The sequence below is a fragment of the Brienomyrus brachyistius genome, chromosome 4 (assembly GCF_023856365.1).
Source record: "Brienomyrus brachyistius isolate T26 chromosome 4, BBRACH_0.4, whole genome shotgun sequence".
NCBI lineage: Eukaryota > Metazoa > Chordata > Actinopteri > Osteoglossiformes > Mormyridae > Brienomyrus > Brienomyrus brachyistius.
In genome coordinates this window covers 38343243-38359891 of record NC_064536.1, presented here as the reverse complement: position 1 = coordinate 38359891, position 16649 = coordinate 38343243, and the positions used below count along the sequence as shown (strand labels likewise).

At 41.2% G+C, this 16649-nt stretch overlaps 1 protein-coding gene across 10 annotated transcripts in view; it reads right to left on the bottom strand.

Annotated features, from left to right (window-relative positions):
- Nucleotides 1-16649, bottom strand: part of LOC125740746 (CMRF35-like molecule 1) — a 187563-nt gene that overhangs the window by 150381 nt on the left and 20533 nt on the right. For 2 of the 10 annotated variants that reach the window (XM_049012331.1, XM_049012339.1), the window contains exon 1: nt 5452-5677. The exons of 6 other annotated variants lie outside the window; for them this stretch is intronic. Coding sequence is in view for 1 of the 4 variants with exons in the window: in XM_049012330.1 (XP_048868287.1) it covers nt 1979-2024 (46 nt within the window). In the remaining 3 variants the exon portion in view is untranslated. Of the gene's footprint in view, nt 1-327; nt 2135-5451; nt 6251-11995; nt 12318-16649 lie in introns of those variants that run through there. 2 more of the 10 variants (XR_007397757.1, XM_049012330.1) reach the window with 2 other exon arrangements.

The following is a 16649-nucleotide window of genomic DNA, read 5'->3' as shown; positions in this document are numbered from 1 at the left end:
CATGATGTAGAAGATAATTTCAGACAGACACTCATTCTGAAAAGCAGAAATGTCATCCTACAGGATGTGAGGGTGAGTGTCACAGATCCACCCAACTCCCCTGCTGCTATGGCTCCTGGCCAGGGTGAGCGCCTCTGTCATGACTCCGCCTACCCTCCTCGTTGCCATGACTCCTGGCCAGGATGAACGCCTCTGTCATGACTCCGCCTACCCTCCTCGTTGCCATGACTCCTGGCCAGGATGAACGCCTCTGTCATGACTCCGCCTACCCTCCTCGTTGCCATGGCTCCTGGCCAGGGTGAGTGCCTCTGTCATGACTCCACCTACCCTCCTCGTTGCCATGGCTCCTGGCCAGGGTGAGCGCCTCTGTCATGACTCCGCCTACCCTCCTCGTTGCCATGACTCCTGGCCAGGATGACCGCCTCTTCCTTGACTCCGCCCACCTTCCTTTTGATTCAAACAGGTGCAACGGAGGGTGAGCTACGCGGATGAAGAGATCTGTGTATCCAGGGATGGAGAAAGCCGTTCATGGCCTTGTGATGGCTACAGCCACACAGTAAGAACTTAGTTCAGTATTTGTATGCATTTTCTAATTAAATTGCTTTACAGTAGTAATTCATAGGTTTTAGTTGTGTTTTGTCTTTGGTGTTAGGTGTAGTGCGTGTGTGTATATATATTTTGATATTGTAGGGTTGTGTGCAGTGATTGTTTAATCTCTTTGGTTTGTAGTTACTTTGTTTGTAGGGGATGGTCTTTTATTCAGCGTAAAGGTGTGGCTGAGGGCGGAGGTGTCTCAAAAGACAACCCCTGGAGTAGGAGCGAACCATGTGCTGCCATGGCAAGAGGGGGGGGTTGGGGTTTAGCTGTGTTTTGCTTTGTTTAGTTGTATGTAGTGCTTATTTGTTTTATCCCTTTTGTGTGTTAATTGGTTTGGCCAAACCGCTATATATGTTCCCTCATGTTACCATATTAGAAAGGTCAGTTTGCTTCAGTTACTGTTTTGCTTTGTAAAATTATGCCATGTTTGTTTTTGTTGGCCTCTTTTATGGGCCCAGTTATTGAGGTTTTGAGTTTGTTATTGTTTGCATTTCGGGGGTCAATAAAGCTCTGTTTCTTTAATTACGTTACTGCTTGGTCCCTCACAGCCTGGATCATGTGTCTCGTGTCGGGATGGTGGCAGCTGACTCGGGTGTGGCATGCCCCTGGGTTTGCCGCAGCTGCTGCCCAATTCTCCGGTAAGTGTATGGTGTGCATGAAATTCAGTGTGGGAAAGGGCACTCCAACCGACCCTGCAGTGACCCCGAGTCCCCAAAGCCCATTCGATCACCTTCAGATGGATTTCATTGAGCTGACGCCGTGCAGGGGATATAAGTATTGCTTGGTGATTGTAGATCTGTTTTCCAGATGGGTGGAGGCATTCTCTTGCCGTCGCCCTGATGCTCTGAGCGTGGCTAAATGTCTGCTAAAGGAGGTGATTCTGCGATGGGGCATTCCATCTAAAATCACCACAGACAACGGTCCTGCGTTCATCGCAGAGACCCTGTCTAAATTGCCCCATTGGATGCAAATTGATTTGAAGCATTAATGTGCCTATCACCCCTATCGCGCGCGGGACAGTCCTGAAACATTTCAGCGGTGCAGGCCAATGGTGAGCCGTTACAGGTGAAACGATTGTTTGACTTAAAGCCGAAGATCGTCCGACCGGAGGCGCAATAAGGCGTTTCTATTGTTTCCTCTTTGGGTCACGTGTTTAGAGGTGCGGAGCTTCCGTACGGTCCAGCAATTCCCGATTCATCCACAGGGTGGCGACCTTGCACACATTTGGCGTGACACTCACGCTTTCCGACTTTCATGCTGTTGCAAGAAGTGTTATGGTAAATATATATTCTTCCACTTTAAGCCCCAAATTAGCTACATCAAAAGCACTGGGGCAGTATTCAAACCCAACGGACTGTTTACAAGGTAATAAAACTCTTACATGCATGTAAAGCATTGTGCAGATTTATCCGCAATGAAAATTGCATGTCAGCCAGCTGACGAAAGTAGACATCCCTGTAGCCTGGCAGGCCGGGTTCCGCTCCCGGTATGGCAAAGGCAGGTTTTCACGTCTGCAGCCTGGTAGTTTCCAATATGCCTTAAATGAGAAAACATAAAACTCTTCCTGAAAAGTTTTGCTAATTTTCTCATTTAGCTTCAATCATAATTTTAGTTTTAGTTGACTAAATATCATAATTACAGTGAACTAAAACTTCAGTTGATTTAGTCGTCTAAAATTAAAAGTGCTAAGTATAATGTTTAAAGTTCCCCTTCGATTTCTGAAAGTCACTATATTCACCATATGCTCCGGACCCCCCGCGACCCATTAGGATAAGCGGTTTGGAAAATGGATGGGTGGTTGAACTATATTCAACCAAGATGAAATGAAAGCAATGTTAATGGATGGTATTAAGGTCTGACTGTGCAGTAAACAAATACACAGATTTCTCTCCTATTTGAAACACAAACTTGTGTTTGTTTACCCTGGAAACTGAGAACTGTAAAATCTGTAGTGCCATTAGTGCAAAATTAAATCACTTCAAAATGTGTAGGCTATAATGCCACCAGGCCTGTTCTCTCTGAATATTAAAACAGAAATATTTAAATAAATATTTGAAGATGGAGGCGGCATGGTGGTTAGCACTGTTGCCTCACACCTCTGGGACCCGGGTTCGTGTCCTCCTGGGTCACATGTGTGTGGAATTTGCATGTTCTCCCCATGTCGTCTTGGGGTTTCCGTGGCTAATTGGAGTTTCTAAATTGCCCGTGGGTGCGCATGCGTGTGTGTGAATGGTGTGTGAGTGTGCCCTGCGATGGGCTGGCCCCCTATCCAGGGTTGTTCTCTGCCTCGTGCCCATTGCTTCCGGGATAGGCTCCGGACCCCCCGCGACCCAGTAACATAAGCGGTTTGGAAAATGGAAGACGTAGTTTATTGGTGCTTTCATGTTCGTTGAAGTTTCTGCTTTTTAACAACTGTATAAAGTGATGTTATTTGTTATATAAATCATCAAAAAATTTACTTTTTCAGGGTTGCCAAATCTCAAGCATCTGGCATTACACTCACGCATTCAGATTCACGCAGGAAATCTTACGGCCAACCGGTAATATTCCATTATAAACCAAAAATTGGCTACGTCAAATGGGAATTTACACGGTTAAATACAGAAACAGACTATTTACAAGGTAAGAATGTAGTGTATTTACAAGGTAAGTGTGCAGACAACTCGAACTGAAAATCTCACTCCAGCCACCTGGCTGAAGTTGGTAACCCCACGTTTTATTTGGAATAAAAAGTAAAATCCGCTGTTTTCGCCTAAAACAGCTCGTCATTCCGTTTGCGTTGTTACTCTGACAAATATAAAGCTAATATGAGAAAAACATGTCACGTTTTTATCTTTTCGAAATAATATCCTACTCTAATAGCGATTGAAGTGATAAGTTTGTATGTATTTATATTAAAGCGAGACTGTAATTGTATTACTGTTGTTGGGTTATCGAAACCAATACTTAATTCCATGAACACTAACATATATGACACAAACACGACGGTATTAGGGTTTTACGGCTTAAGTGAAGCACTTTATTCAAACATGTACAATTTCCACGTTTTATTTATTTTTTCTTATTTTGAAATGCAGCAGGGGCGGCATGGTGGTACAGTGGTTAGCACTGTTGCCTCACACCTCTGGGACCCGGGTTCGAGTCTCCGCCTGGGTCACATGTGTGTGGAGTTTGCATGTTCTCCCCATGTCGTCGTGGGGTTTCCTCCGGGTACTCCGGTTTCCCCCCACAGTCCAAAAACATGCTGAGGCTAATTGGAGTCGCTAAGAATTGCCCATAGGTATGCATGTGTGAGTGAATGGTGTGCGAGTGTGCCCTGCGATGGGCTGGCCCCCCATCCTGGGTTGTTCCCTGCCTCGTGCCCATTGCTTCCGGGATAGGCTCCGGACCCCCCGCGACCCAATAGGATGAGCGGTTCGGAAAATGGATGAATGGATGAAATGCAGCCCTACTTTTATTTAGTAAATGAGAAAACTTCATACATATATGTTCAGTTCTACGCCACATGACAAATATTGTCGAAAACTTTTTGAATTGATTAATCATTAATTTGATTTGCCAGTCAGTTATTGATTAGATGCAGTGTTCATACAACTAATAGGTTATTTAAATATATGTCATACTAAATAGTTAGACATTATGATTTTCCAGACCTTTGCTTCTAGAAAATTTCTCTAACTTCAAATTTTATTTGAATATCCCTGTATGCGAACTACATTAGTTCTGATTGTATATCTCGTCTTCGGCAAACATTTTCGTCTCGTTTTTATTCATTGACGAAAGTGTCAATACCCTTCGTCACAGTCTTAGGCCTCGCGAAATAATTTTTATTTAGTTATCCTCTCTTTTTATTCTGAAAATAAAGGTCGTTGATGATAACCATGGCGAATATTTTTCGAAAACAAAATTAACACTGCTGAAAATACAGATAAGTCATCAGATATCATTCAGGCGGTCCTCTTGATTAACTGCCGTTTCACACGGGATTTTTGATCGAAATGCATGTGAAGATTTGTCTGTTTAGTTTACCCTAAACTGGGGTATATAGAACCAAAGCGGCCATTTTCGTCACCTTCTAACGCATTTTGTTCAAAGAAAAACGTACTAATTACACATTCAGAGTTTTTTTTACATGTTTACAAACCCGAAGGAAAGAAAAAAAACTAAGAGCAAACAACTGAAACTCAATCGCATCCACTATTACAAATCTGACTGCGCGGATTCTGAATACACATTCGCAGATTATTGTACACATTCGCAAATCTCAACAGATATTTAGAGATTCGTACGCAAATTTACAAGTGTAATAACGCACACACGAATTGAGATACCATTACACAACTCTCCGCACACATTTGATACTAATTTTGCAACAATAATAGCCCCAGAAGCAAAGAAATTGAAACTACTTAGATAACAACAGTGCTTCAAGGCGAAGGCCAGCACCGGGCCCCATATATGGGAATAGAACAAACGATCGGGCCTTCGTGAAATAAAACGCTTAAAACACTTGCACAAAAATGCCCAAACATAGTCTAGGTATAATCCAGATAGTTAGGAGATGCCAGCCAAACACAAAACTGTTTCTTACTTACACGGATAAACAAACTCGAGTTGTTAACAAACTAGGGCTGACAGACATGTCAACGTGACATTCCCTTATTAAAAGCAGTGTGAAGACTGCTGCTGTGTTCGCAGTCAAACACATTATTTTATAAGCTCGGACCCTTTGGAAAATTGATATAAATCTTATTTTGATCGGCTGAATGACGGCGACACGTCACCAGCCTTCCCAACGCCACCACCAATTAAGTGTCTAAAACAGCAAAATTAAAGTATAATAAGCTGGCTTACCTTGTTTTGATAGTAGTTTTTCCGATTAATTCCATCCCTGGCTTTGCATCCGAAGTGTTAAAAGTAATTCCCCGCATACCAGCCACTTATCCTCCCTGGCGCCATGAAGATGTTGCGCAGCAAAAGTTTAAAACAAGGTGGAGCCTGTTATACTGTTAACGTTTGTTTTCTTGTTTAAGGAGCTGCTGGTCCCCGTGTTTAGAAGATGGTTAGCTGAAAAGGCCTTGCCATTCAGGGTGCGCCGATCATACTGTCCCCACACCACCTTATTTTATTATTCTGGCCCCGAGTTGATTCGCGTGGACGCGCATTGCACGTGCTGAAAACCTACTGTTGACTGATCCATCGGAGGTGAGGCGGGCCTATAACTAAATAACCTGTAACTTAGATCATTTTGGATATCTGAGTGACCTGTAGTCGGCATTTTGTTGCTTATCACAGGCGAGACGATTAATGAAATTATCTTGAATACCTATGAAAACATAAATTTGTATTTTTTTTACTGATGTAACAGGTCTGTAATGGTTTAAGCCAACTCCTGAATGATTAAGATCCTAGCTAGTGCAGTAACACTAATACAGCATGTGGCGAATAGAAATGTATTTTTTCTCTCTGATTCTGGCTGTTCTAGTAACGAATATAAAATTTGAACAACATGAAGATACTCCTGTGCTGCACACACGCATATTCCTCTGCTGTACACATGCACATATTAAGTAAATCCAACTAACTGAGAACACCTGCTTCGTGGAATTCCCCCCTCTCCCCAATTTAAATTAATCCAGCTAACTGAGAGCACCTGCTGAGACGCCCGGTGTTGTGCCGAATTCTGCACCCCTGCCGTGAAATGCACCCCCTGTCGGGAGCGCGCACCGCTCTTTTCTTCTATTCGAAGTGGGAAAATACGTAGTTCCGTCAATCTAAATATGCAACAGAAATATTAAATTGCGTTTGCACATTTAGAAGACCACTGTCCCACTTCACGAAGGCTGCATTTAACCCATATAAAACTGATAAACTGTGACATGTAAACGATGAGCTCCGAACGAGAACGTAGGTGATTTATTTGTCTCGTCATCAGTTTACTAGTTTGAGAACAAGGAAGTCCTTCGCTTTAAGAATCAAAGCAAATTACACAGTATTATTCCCTATACATATCTAGTAATTATCTTTTTCCACAATGAAGAGAGTGTTCTGGTACAGTGATCCGAAATACCTAAACAAAAAAGATATTTATCTTTATGACGGCTAATCTGGCAGGAACTTCATTTCCATTCTCCCCTTTTATTCCATCACGAAATGCTGCTATCAAGCGACATATTTAAAGAAATAGATAATAATTAATTAATTTCATGAATGCCATATCACGTGCAGCGCGGGGGTGAGGGGGGGGGGTGCATTTTACGGCAGCTTACTTCTTTCGTATTTAAGAAACTGGCTCAGTACCTGTGCTATTAGTACCTTACAAAGTTCGCTCTGTTTATTGATCTTGATCTATTGTGCAGGTTTATGAAAAGCATATTAGGAGGAGGTGAACTGACAGGAACATGCAGGGGTGGAAGGGGGTGTGTCCTTTAGCATAAGGGTATGCACCCTTTTTAAATCTATCTGCTAAGATAACAACATTAGGGGACCTGCCATGAATTGCACCCCCTTTGAATTCTTGAAGCATTTTGGTATCTAATCACCGGAGACAGAGATACAGGGGGGTACCATTCACGGCAGGGTACCTGCCGGGAATTGCACCCCCTTTGAATTCTGGGTCTGAATGTCCTACATAAATGAAATTTGCTCAGGTAGTACACTTTGCCATACAGAGTGTACTGTCCAAAGCATTTTGGGATCTAATCACCAGAAACAGAGATACAGGGGGGTGCCATTCACGGCAGGGTACCTGCCGGGAATTGCACCCCCTTTGAATTCTGGGTATGAATGTCCTACATAAATGAAATTTGCTCAGGTAGTACACTTTGCCATACAGTGTGTACTGTCCAAAGCATTTTGGGATCTAATCACCAGAAACAGAGATACAGGGGGGTGCCATTCACGGCAGGGTACCTGCCGGGAATTGCACCCCCTTTGAATTCTGGGTATGAATGTCCTACATAAATGAAATTTGCTCAGGTAGTACACTTTGCCATACAGAGTGTACTGTCCAAAGCATTTTGGGATCTAATCACCAGAAACAGAGATACAGGGGGGTGCCATTCACGGCAGGGTACCTGCCGGGAATTGCACCCCCTTTGAATTTTGCAGGAAAATGGACATCCAATTTTAAATTATTTAGGTTCCCCTGAATCACAATGTTTTATGGAGTGATCTACAGTTAGACAGATACAGAGCGCTCCGTTATGTCAGGATTCCTTTTTCAAGAAATGTAAATATCAATCGCTAAACTTATCATGTATGTTTTGGTACCAAGTTTGCATCATGATTCACAGTTAAAATTACAGTTTGAACGCCAATGATCTTGGATGCCAAAAAAATGAATATGCTGCCTCATGACAACACATGTAATGCACTGTACCTACACAGATTATGAAACAGACCTTGCTGATGTCAAGTGGGCATGAAATGGGATATAATGTAGAAACTTAACTTAATGTTCTAGTTATAATTATTCATTTCAACATTAAAGTTTTCCTATAGATATCATCTGAGATTCAATAGGCAAATTATTTTGTGAAGGCATAGAAACTTTAATAATAAATACAATTAATAATCCCAACAATGACTACAAACTAAACGCTTAATAAAATCAAAAGTTCACTTATTATTATGGATAATAATAATAATGTTAGAAAACAATTAGTTGCATTGTCAAATAAATAAGTAATTAATCCTACATGAAACACAAAACTAATAAAATGACAATTCCTTATGTGCATGCTGGACAAATATAGTCCTGATCAATAGGAGGATTCTGCATGCAGTCATGGTGGTACCATCTGCTGCAAACATCACAGCAGACCTAAAGGGAAGGGAGAGTGTTTCCATTAAAGTATGGTTAACACTTATCACATTAAGTATTCAAAGCAATTAATGTAATCAGAATAGGTAATTCAGGGAAGATTATTGCCTACATATAACAAGTACTGTCCTAAAACACAAGTAAATATGTACAGCGCCCTCCACAATTATTGGCACCCCTTGTAAAAACTTGTAAAAAAGGCTTAGAAAAAATCTTCCTCTCAGTGAAGTAGCTTCATCTCACACTGAAATAAATTTGAAAAATCCAACCTGTCTTTGAAATAAATTTATTCAAAGAAAAAACTAATCCTTCATTAAGAAATAATAATTTTTCATAAAAACACATGTGCCACAATTATTGGCAGCCTTAATACTTAATACTTTGTACAACCTTCCTTTGCCAATATAACAGCACTAAGTCTTCTCCTGTAACATTTTATAAGGTTGGAGAATACAGAGCAGGGTATCTGAGACCATTTCTCTTTACAGGTCACCCATTGTCCTAGGCCCTCTCTTGTGCACTCTCCTCTTCAGTTCAGCCCACAGGTTTTCAGTGGGGTTCAGGTCAGGGGACTGGGATGGCCATGGCAGAAGCTTGATTCTGTGATCAGCTAGCTATTTTTGTGTTGATTTGGACATGTGCTTAGGATCATTGTCCTGCTTGAAGACCCAGTATTGACCCAACTGGATGGCCCAGTTTTAGTTTCCTAGCACAGGCAGCAAAATTTTGATTTAAAATATTTCATGGAGTCCAAAATTCCATGTATCATAACAAGGTTTCCAGGGCCATTGTAGGAAAAACAGTCTCACATCTCAGAACCTCCACCATATCTTAGATGGGATAAGGTTTTTTTTTTTACTACAGCCATCCTTCTTTTTACACCAAACCTACTTTGAATGTTTATTACCAAAAAGCTCCACTTTTGTTTCATCAGACTATTAAATTTTGGTTCCAGTCAAAGTTGTAATAGTCTTTCGCAAACTCCAGCTGTTTACGTTTGTGGTTAGCTGACAAAAAAAGTTTTTTTTCTGGCATACCATCCAAATAATACATTAGAATGAATGTGGCATCTGGTGTTTTTTTACGGAGACCCCAGTTAATCAGGAAGTCATGGATTACAGCTTGAAGGTTCCTTTTCACTCCAATCAACTCAAAGTTGTACAATTTACATGGGGAACATGCTTCAGTTACATTGTGTTCACTGTAATTTCCAAGGCTGCCAATAATTGTGGCACATGTGTTTTTATGAAAAATTATTATTTCTTAATGAAGGATTAGTTTTTTCTTTGAATAAATTTATTTCAAAGACAGGTTGGATTTTTCAAATTTATTTCAGTGTGAGATGAAGCTACTTCACTGAGAGGAAGATTTTTTCTAAGCCTTTTTTACACGTTTTTACAAGGGGTGCCAATAATTGTGGAGGGCGCTGTACATATTTACTTGTGTTTTAGGACAGTACTTGTTATATGTAGGCAATAATCTTCCCTGAATTACCTATTCTGATTACATTAATTGCTTTGAATACTTAATGTGATAAGTGTTAACCATACTTTAATGGAAACACTCTCCCTTCCCTTTAGGTCTGCTGTGATGTTTGCAGCAGATGGTACCACCATGACTGCATGCAGAATCCTCCTATTGATCAGGACTATATTTGTCCAGCATGCACATAAGGAATTGTCATTTTATTAGTTTTGTGTTTCATGTAGGATTAATTACTTATTTATTTGACAATGCAACTAATTTTTTTCTAACATTATTATTATTATCCATAATAATAAGTGAACTTTTGATTTTATTAAGCGTTTAGTTTGTAGTCATTGTTGGGATTATTAATTGTATTTATTATTAAAGTTTCTATGCCTTCACAAAATAATTTGCCTATTGAATCTCAGATGATATCTATAGGAAAACTTTAATGTTGAAATGAATAATTATAACTAGAACATTAAGTTAAGTTTCTACATTATATCCCATTTCATGCCCACTTGACATCAGCAAGGTCTGTTTCATAATCTGTGTAGGTACAGTGCATTACATGTGTTGTCATGAGGCAGCATATTCATTTTTTTGGCATCCAAGATCATTGGCGTTCAAACTGTAATTTTAACTGTGAATCATGATGCAAACTTGGTACCAAAACATACATGATAAGTTTAGCGATTGATATTTACATTTCTTGAAAAAGGAATCCTGACATAACGGAGCGCTCTGTATCTGTCTAACTGTAGATCACTCCATAAAACATTGTGATTCAGGGGAACCTAAATAATTTAAAATTGGATGTCCATTTTCCTGCAAAATTCAAAGGGGGTGCAATTCCCGGCAGGTACCCTGCCGTGAATGGCACCCCCCTGTATCTCTGTTTCTGGTGATTAGATCCCAAAATGCTTTGGACAGTACACTCTGTATGGCAAAGTGTACTACCTGAGCAAATTTCATTTATGTAGGACATTCATACCCAGAATTCAAAGGGGGTGCAATTCCCGGCAGGTACCCTGCCGTGAATGGCACCCCCCTGTATCTCTGTTTCTGGTGATTAGATCCCAAAATGCTTTGGACAGTACACACTGTATGGCAAAGTGTACTACCTGAGCAAATTTCATTTATGTAGGACATTCATACCCAGAATTCAAAGGGGGTGCAATTCCCGGCAGGTACCCTGCCGTGAATGGTACCCCCCTGTATCTCTGTCTCCGGTGATTAGATACCAAAATGCTTCAAGAATTCAAAGGGGGTGCAATTCATGGCAGGTCCCCTAATGTTGTTATCTTAGCAGATAGATTTAAAAAGGGTGCATACCCTTATGCTAAAGGACACACCCCCTTCCACCCCTGCATGTTCCTGTCAGTTCACCTCCTCCTAATATGCTTTTCATAAACCTGCACAATAGATCAAGATCAATAAACAGAGCGAACTTTGTAAGGTACTAATAGCACAGGTACTGAGCCAGTTTCTTAAATACGAAAGAAGTAAGCTGCCGTAAAATGCACCCCCCCCCCTCACCCCCGCGCTGCACGTGATATGGCATTCATGAAATTAATTAATTATTATCTATTTCTTTAAATATGTCGCTTGATAGCAGCATTTCGTGATGGAATAAAAGGGGAGAATGGAAATGAAGTTCCTGCCAGATTAGCCGTCATAAAGATAAATATCTTTTTTGTTTAGGTATTTCGGATCACTGTACCAGAACACTCTCTTCATTGTGGAAAAAGATAATTACTAGATATGTATAGGGAATAATACTGTGTAATTTGCTTTGATTCTTAAAGCGAAGGACTTCCTTGTTCTCAAACTAGTAAACTGATGACGAGACAAATAAATCACCTACGTTCTCGTTCGGAGCTCATCGTTTACATGTCACAGTTTATCAGTTTTATATGGGTTAAATGCAGCCTTCGTGAAGTGGGACAGTGGTCTTCTAAATGTGCAAACGCAATTTAATATTTCTGTTGCATATTTAGATTGACGGAACTACGTATTTTCCCACTTCGAATAGAAGAAAAGAGCGGTGCGCGCTCCCGACAGGGGGTGCATTTCACGGCAGGGGTGCAGAATTCGGCACAACACCTGCCTGTCCGCTCCTCGTGTGTGCCACGCCCCCCTAATTACCCACGTGTGATTACCTGATCGTACCCGGTCGTGTCTTGTTTCCTGCTGCCTTGTTCCATGTATTTAAGTTCCTGATTTGTACTAACCCGGTGTCTGTCATTGATGGTGTTACGTGAGACCTGTCTGTGTTGGTGAGATCTGTTCCCAAGTCCTGTTTCCTGTCCTGATCCCGTGATTAAACCCTGTTCGTCCCGAATCTTGCCTGCAAGTCTTGCTTTTACCACTCCTCAAGCCTCACCAACCCCGCCTGCTCTGCACACCCGTCCGGTCACCCGTGACACCTGCTTCATTGAATACCCCCCTTCTTCCCCTGTCTCTCTTATTACATAATTGACTACAAATGCTTGATTTCCTCAAAGACCATATTTAGCAGTGATTACTCTAAACATGCTTTGCAATATATCGATAATTTCTGACCGATTCAGGAAAAATTAGACTCATGTCCTATCCCTGTCATAATTATGATGCACACATCACTGAAATAGAAGGAAACCGTACTAGGAGTAAGACTTATCTTCAAGGTATAACCGAAATCATTAATATAAAAACAATCAATAGAAAGTCAACTAAAACAAAATCTGTGAAGGACTTGGAAAATACGTAACACTTTGCAAATATGCCTTATCATAATCTCTGCACTGTCCCGGTTCTGTCCAGTGCGGGGCTCAACAAGTGACACAAAGAGAAAAGGATTAAACGCATTTGCATCCAGATCTTTCTTGTGTCGATTTCACACTTCAGATGACTTTCAAGTATTTCTTAAAACAGATTCTTCCTCTCACTATCAAATAATGTCACAAGAAATTTAATCTTTTTAAGTAACAATAATGTTTTTGAGAATGACAGATGGAAAATCAACTAAAAGTAAATGCTACAGTCTGAAAATACGGAATGCTTCCCAAATCTGTCTGTCATCTATGTTCCTTTTGCCAGCCTCCTTTCGGCTTTAGTGCAACAAATGTTTCACCCCCCTATTGGCCAGTTGAAGAAGTGTTTCAACTAAATGTTTTACAACGGTCTCGACCGATTGGCCAAGCGAGGCGACCGAGTGGTTGGCCAGTGAAACAAGGAGCCGCCCGCCCCGCTGACGCGCTGGTGTTGCAGCACGGACATTCCCTTCGCATCGGTGACGTTTTTGGCTTCGCATCCAGCATCCTAGACAATGCACACATTTATGGCCGAAAAACTGCTAAATTTGAGCAAAATCTCTCATATTCTTGGTGTTTTCTTTTTGGCTGTTTCACCACGGGTAAGATATTTTTTTCTGTACAAATTGCATTTCGTAACCAACAAAAGTCATTCTATGGTAAAAGTTCATTTTCTCAAGTAATTCATTTCATTTTGTGTGTCTGATCTGAATTGCCGGGGACAGTGTTTTTCAGGGGTAACCTGGCACGGCACCACAACCTACCACTGGAGGGAATCGGCGCTGAGATTTTTCTTTAGCTTGGCTTAAAAATACTAAAAATGTAATAAATATTGTGACACCAAAGTGTGGCAAAATTACGTGTAAGGTGACAGCCAAGTGAGAGGTCCACCTGAGTTGTATGTAATGACTGGTCAGTATTTCCAGCAAGATTGTTAGACTTCCCAGGAAGAGCATTTTTGCTGCCTTAGCACAGGGACACGATTAGTTACAAGGCTGCAGACAACGATAAGTACAATTCCCATACCGGGAGTCGAACTCGGGCTACCTGGTATCTGGTACCTAACTTGGTTAATGGTAGCTTAAACGACGTAAATTAGACACATTTCCCCTTATTGCAGAGCTTCTCCGGTGAACCAGCTAACGTTAGCTTGTAATGTTTCAAGTTTCTCATGTGGGTTTGAAACCCCTTGCACAGACCGTCACTCAATCTGCTCACACGACATTAACACTAAAGGCATATTAAAATGGAAGTTCAAGCTGGAAGATGCTTATTGGGCTTTTTTTTAAGACAGAGGAGTGATGGAGCTGTGCTGTAGTTCAAACATGTTCCTTTTTTGTGCTTTTACAGACGCTCCCCTCCAAATACTGAGCAGGTTCTGTGCCCATACCGATTTCTTAAAGAAATGATTGACCACAGAAAGTTTGTCATGTCCTGCTGTTTGTTTACTTTTCATTTTGTCTCTTGTGTATTTTTGTTTTTATAGGCCAACATATTTTATTTATGAACACCTTTGCTACTTGTGTAAAACAATAAACATTTGAAAAATTATTTGATTTTCTTTGTTGCTTTTTATCCTCCAGCTTTAAGTCCTGTTTGGTTCATCATGACATTTATAAATTGTATTACATATAAAAGTTCACACACTGATAGGGGTATTAGTAATATATGGCAGTCAATGTTGTCCATAAGACCACATTGTAAAAATGTGTGTCAGTGTATAAAAACACAAATGATTTTCTCACGGTCACTGTTTTGATTACGGGTACTGATGTGGTGGTACTGCAATATGTCAGTATATCTACAGACTTTGTCAGTCCATCATGCAGGTGTAATGATAGAATTAGAACATTTCTGTCTACGGCTACCACATAGTGGACAAATAAAAGATTGCAATCAATTCTAAAATCAGTCAGTCAGCCCAGATGTCTTTACAGGCAGTCCCTGAGTTAAGGGAGGCCAACTTATGGACAGCTCATACTTACGATCGGACTGCTATGAAGCCTCTTATATTAAAAATTCAGGTTAAATACAATTGTTTGTAATAACAAACAGACGCGCCATTAGTGACGCTCCTGAAATCATTGCACGGCTTCAGCGGCTTGCTGGCTGGAAGTACAGTACTGTATTTTTGTTTTTTTACTGTATAGCAGTAATAATAATGTTAATTATTATCATGTACTGCATTTACTTTTCTGACTTTCCTACAAATTCACCTTAAAGACTGACTTTGGAAACGGATCTGGTTTGAAACCTGACGACTGCCTGTACTCTGAATATAACCTCCTACCCAACATTAATCCATATGATGTCCGTCCATTGAAGGGCTCATACACAGTTAAGGGCTGAACTACATGCTGTCAAATTATAATGAATTTATACATTTTCCTGGGATATCTGCTGTTAGTCATTATAAACACGAAGTGAAGAAATAAGCATCCTGAAGTAAGTGATTCTCACCTGGAGGCCCATCAGAGGATGAAGAGGAGCATCAGAGGACCCTTATGTGTGTCTCACTGACCTCAGATCTGTGGAGACTGACACTCACTTCCTGATTCTCCTAATCTGCATTGTTTCTCTGTCTCTATCTGTGATTGAGGAGTCCAATGAAAAATCCACTTTCTCCTCTCTGATTGGCTGATACGAGTTCTGCTGTCTTCTGTGTCACCTACTGACAGACCACAGCCCACCTGACCAACGTCGACCTTTACAGCAGTGACTGGCTGTGGCATGTGTGGCTCTATAAGGGCAGCCCTGCATGTGCTGAGGAGGCCAGCAGCACTGCCATGGGGTGTGTGTCACTGGGGGAGGGAGGGTGTCTGGGGGCAGTGGAGGAGGAAGAGGAGGAGGAAGAGCAGGAGGAAGAGCAGTGCCCAGGCTCTACATCAGCAAGAAACTGTCAGCAAGAGAGACAAAGTACAATTAATTAATTTTCAATTGATACTTTATTGATCCGAATTGCAAAGGGCTGGTCGTTAAGAGTCTTGCTCAAGGACCCACAGAGGCTGGGTTCAAACCTGCGACCTTCTGATTACAAGGACAAAGGCTTAGCCCACTGAGCCACATGCTGCCCCAAAGCACCACTGACAAAATTATTTTGATAATTAAGTGAGCTGTCCTCACCCTCCGCTTCTACTTCCTGGAGGGGGGGGTACTTCCCCCTCTGTTGTGACCGTGCTCCCCCCATTACTCAGATCACTTAGCACTGTCTAGCTGGAACACCCTTCAGCTTCCAGGGAGCCTATTAGCTGGGGGGCGGGACCTGGTCTGGACTGACTCCCTCCCCCAAGAAGGGGGTCAGTGCAGCAGTGGATAGTTCAGGTCCAGAAAGTAAAAATCCAGACCAAGATTTAGTTTCAACCAACCAGCTGAGTACTCTGTGTCTGTGGCACTTTACACAACTAGTTGTTTGAAACAACATCTAAAACTGGATTTTTACTCTCTGGACCTAAACTATCCACTTCTGGATCAGTGTCATTCTTAAAGTCGTGTTTCAACTTCTGGCAAAGTTCTCTCAGGAGCCCATCTCTGTTGTATGTACAGTCGGCATGTAATTCATTCCTGCCCAGATCCCTGACAAACAGTTGGAGGGAGAATTACTACTTATCAGAGTATGTGAATTTATACACACACCAGCAGCTGTGACAGAGTAAGACATTTCCTGTATACTGCTGCCACATAGTGGACACAAAGAAGACTGCAGTCAATTCTAAAATCAAAGTTAGTCAACATGCTACCACCACAGAATATTACAGTTTTTCTGAATTGCTAAAACGCATTTCCTAAAATCTCCTCTTCTTTTCTCAAAACACTAAGCACAAACCCTAAAGTTCAAGCTATGCTCATAAAACCTTTTACTTGTCTTGCAAAATCAAACAGTTGAACCAAGACTATTTTAACTTTACTCAAAATCAAGCACAACTGTCAGAAAACACACAAAACACTACTCAGAAATTGACACACTA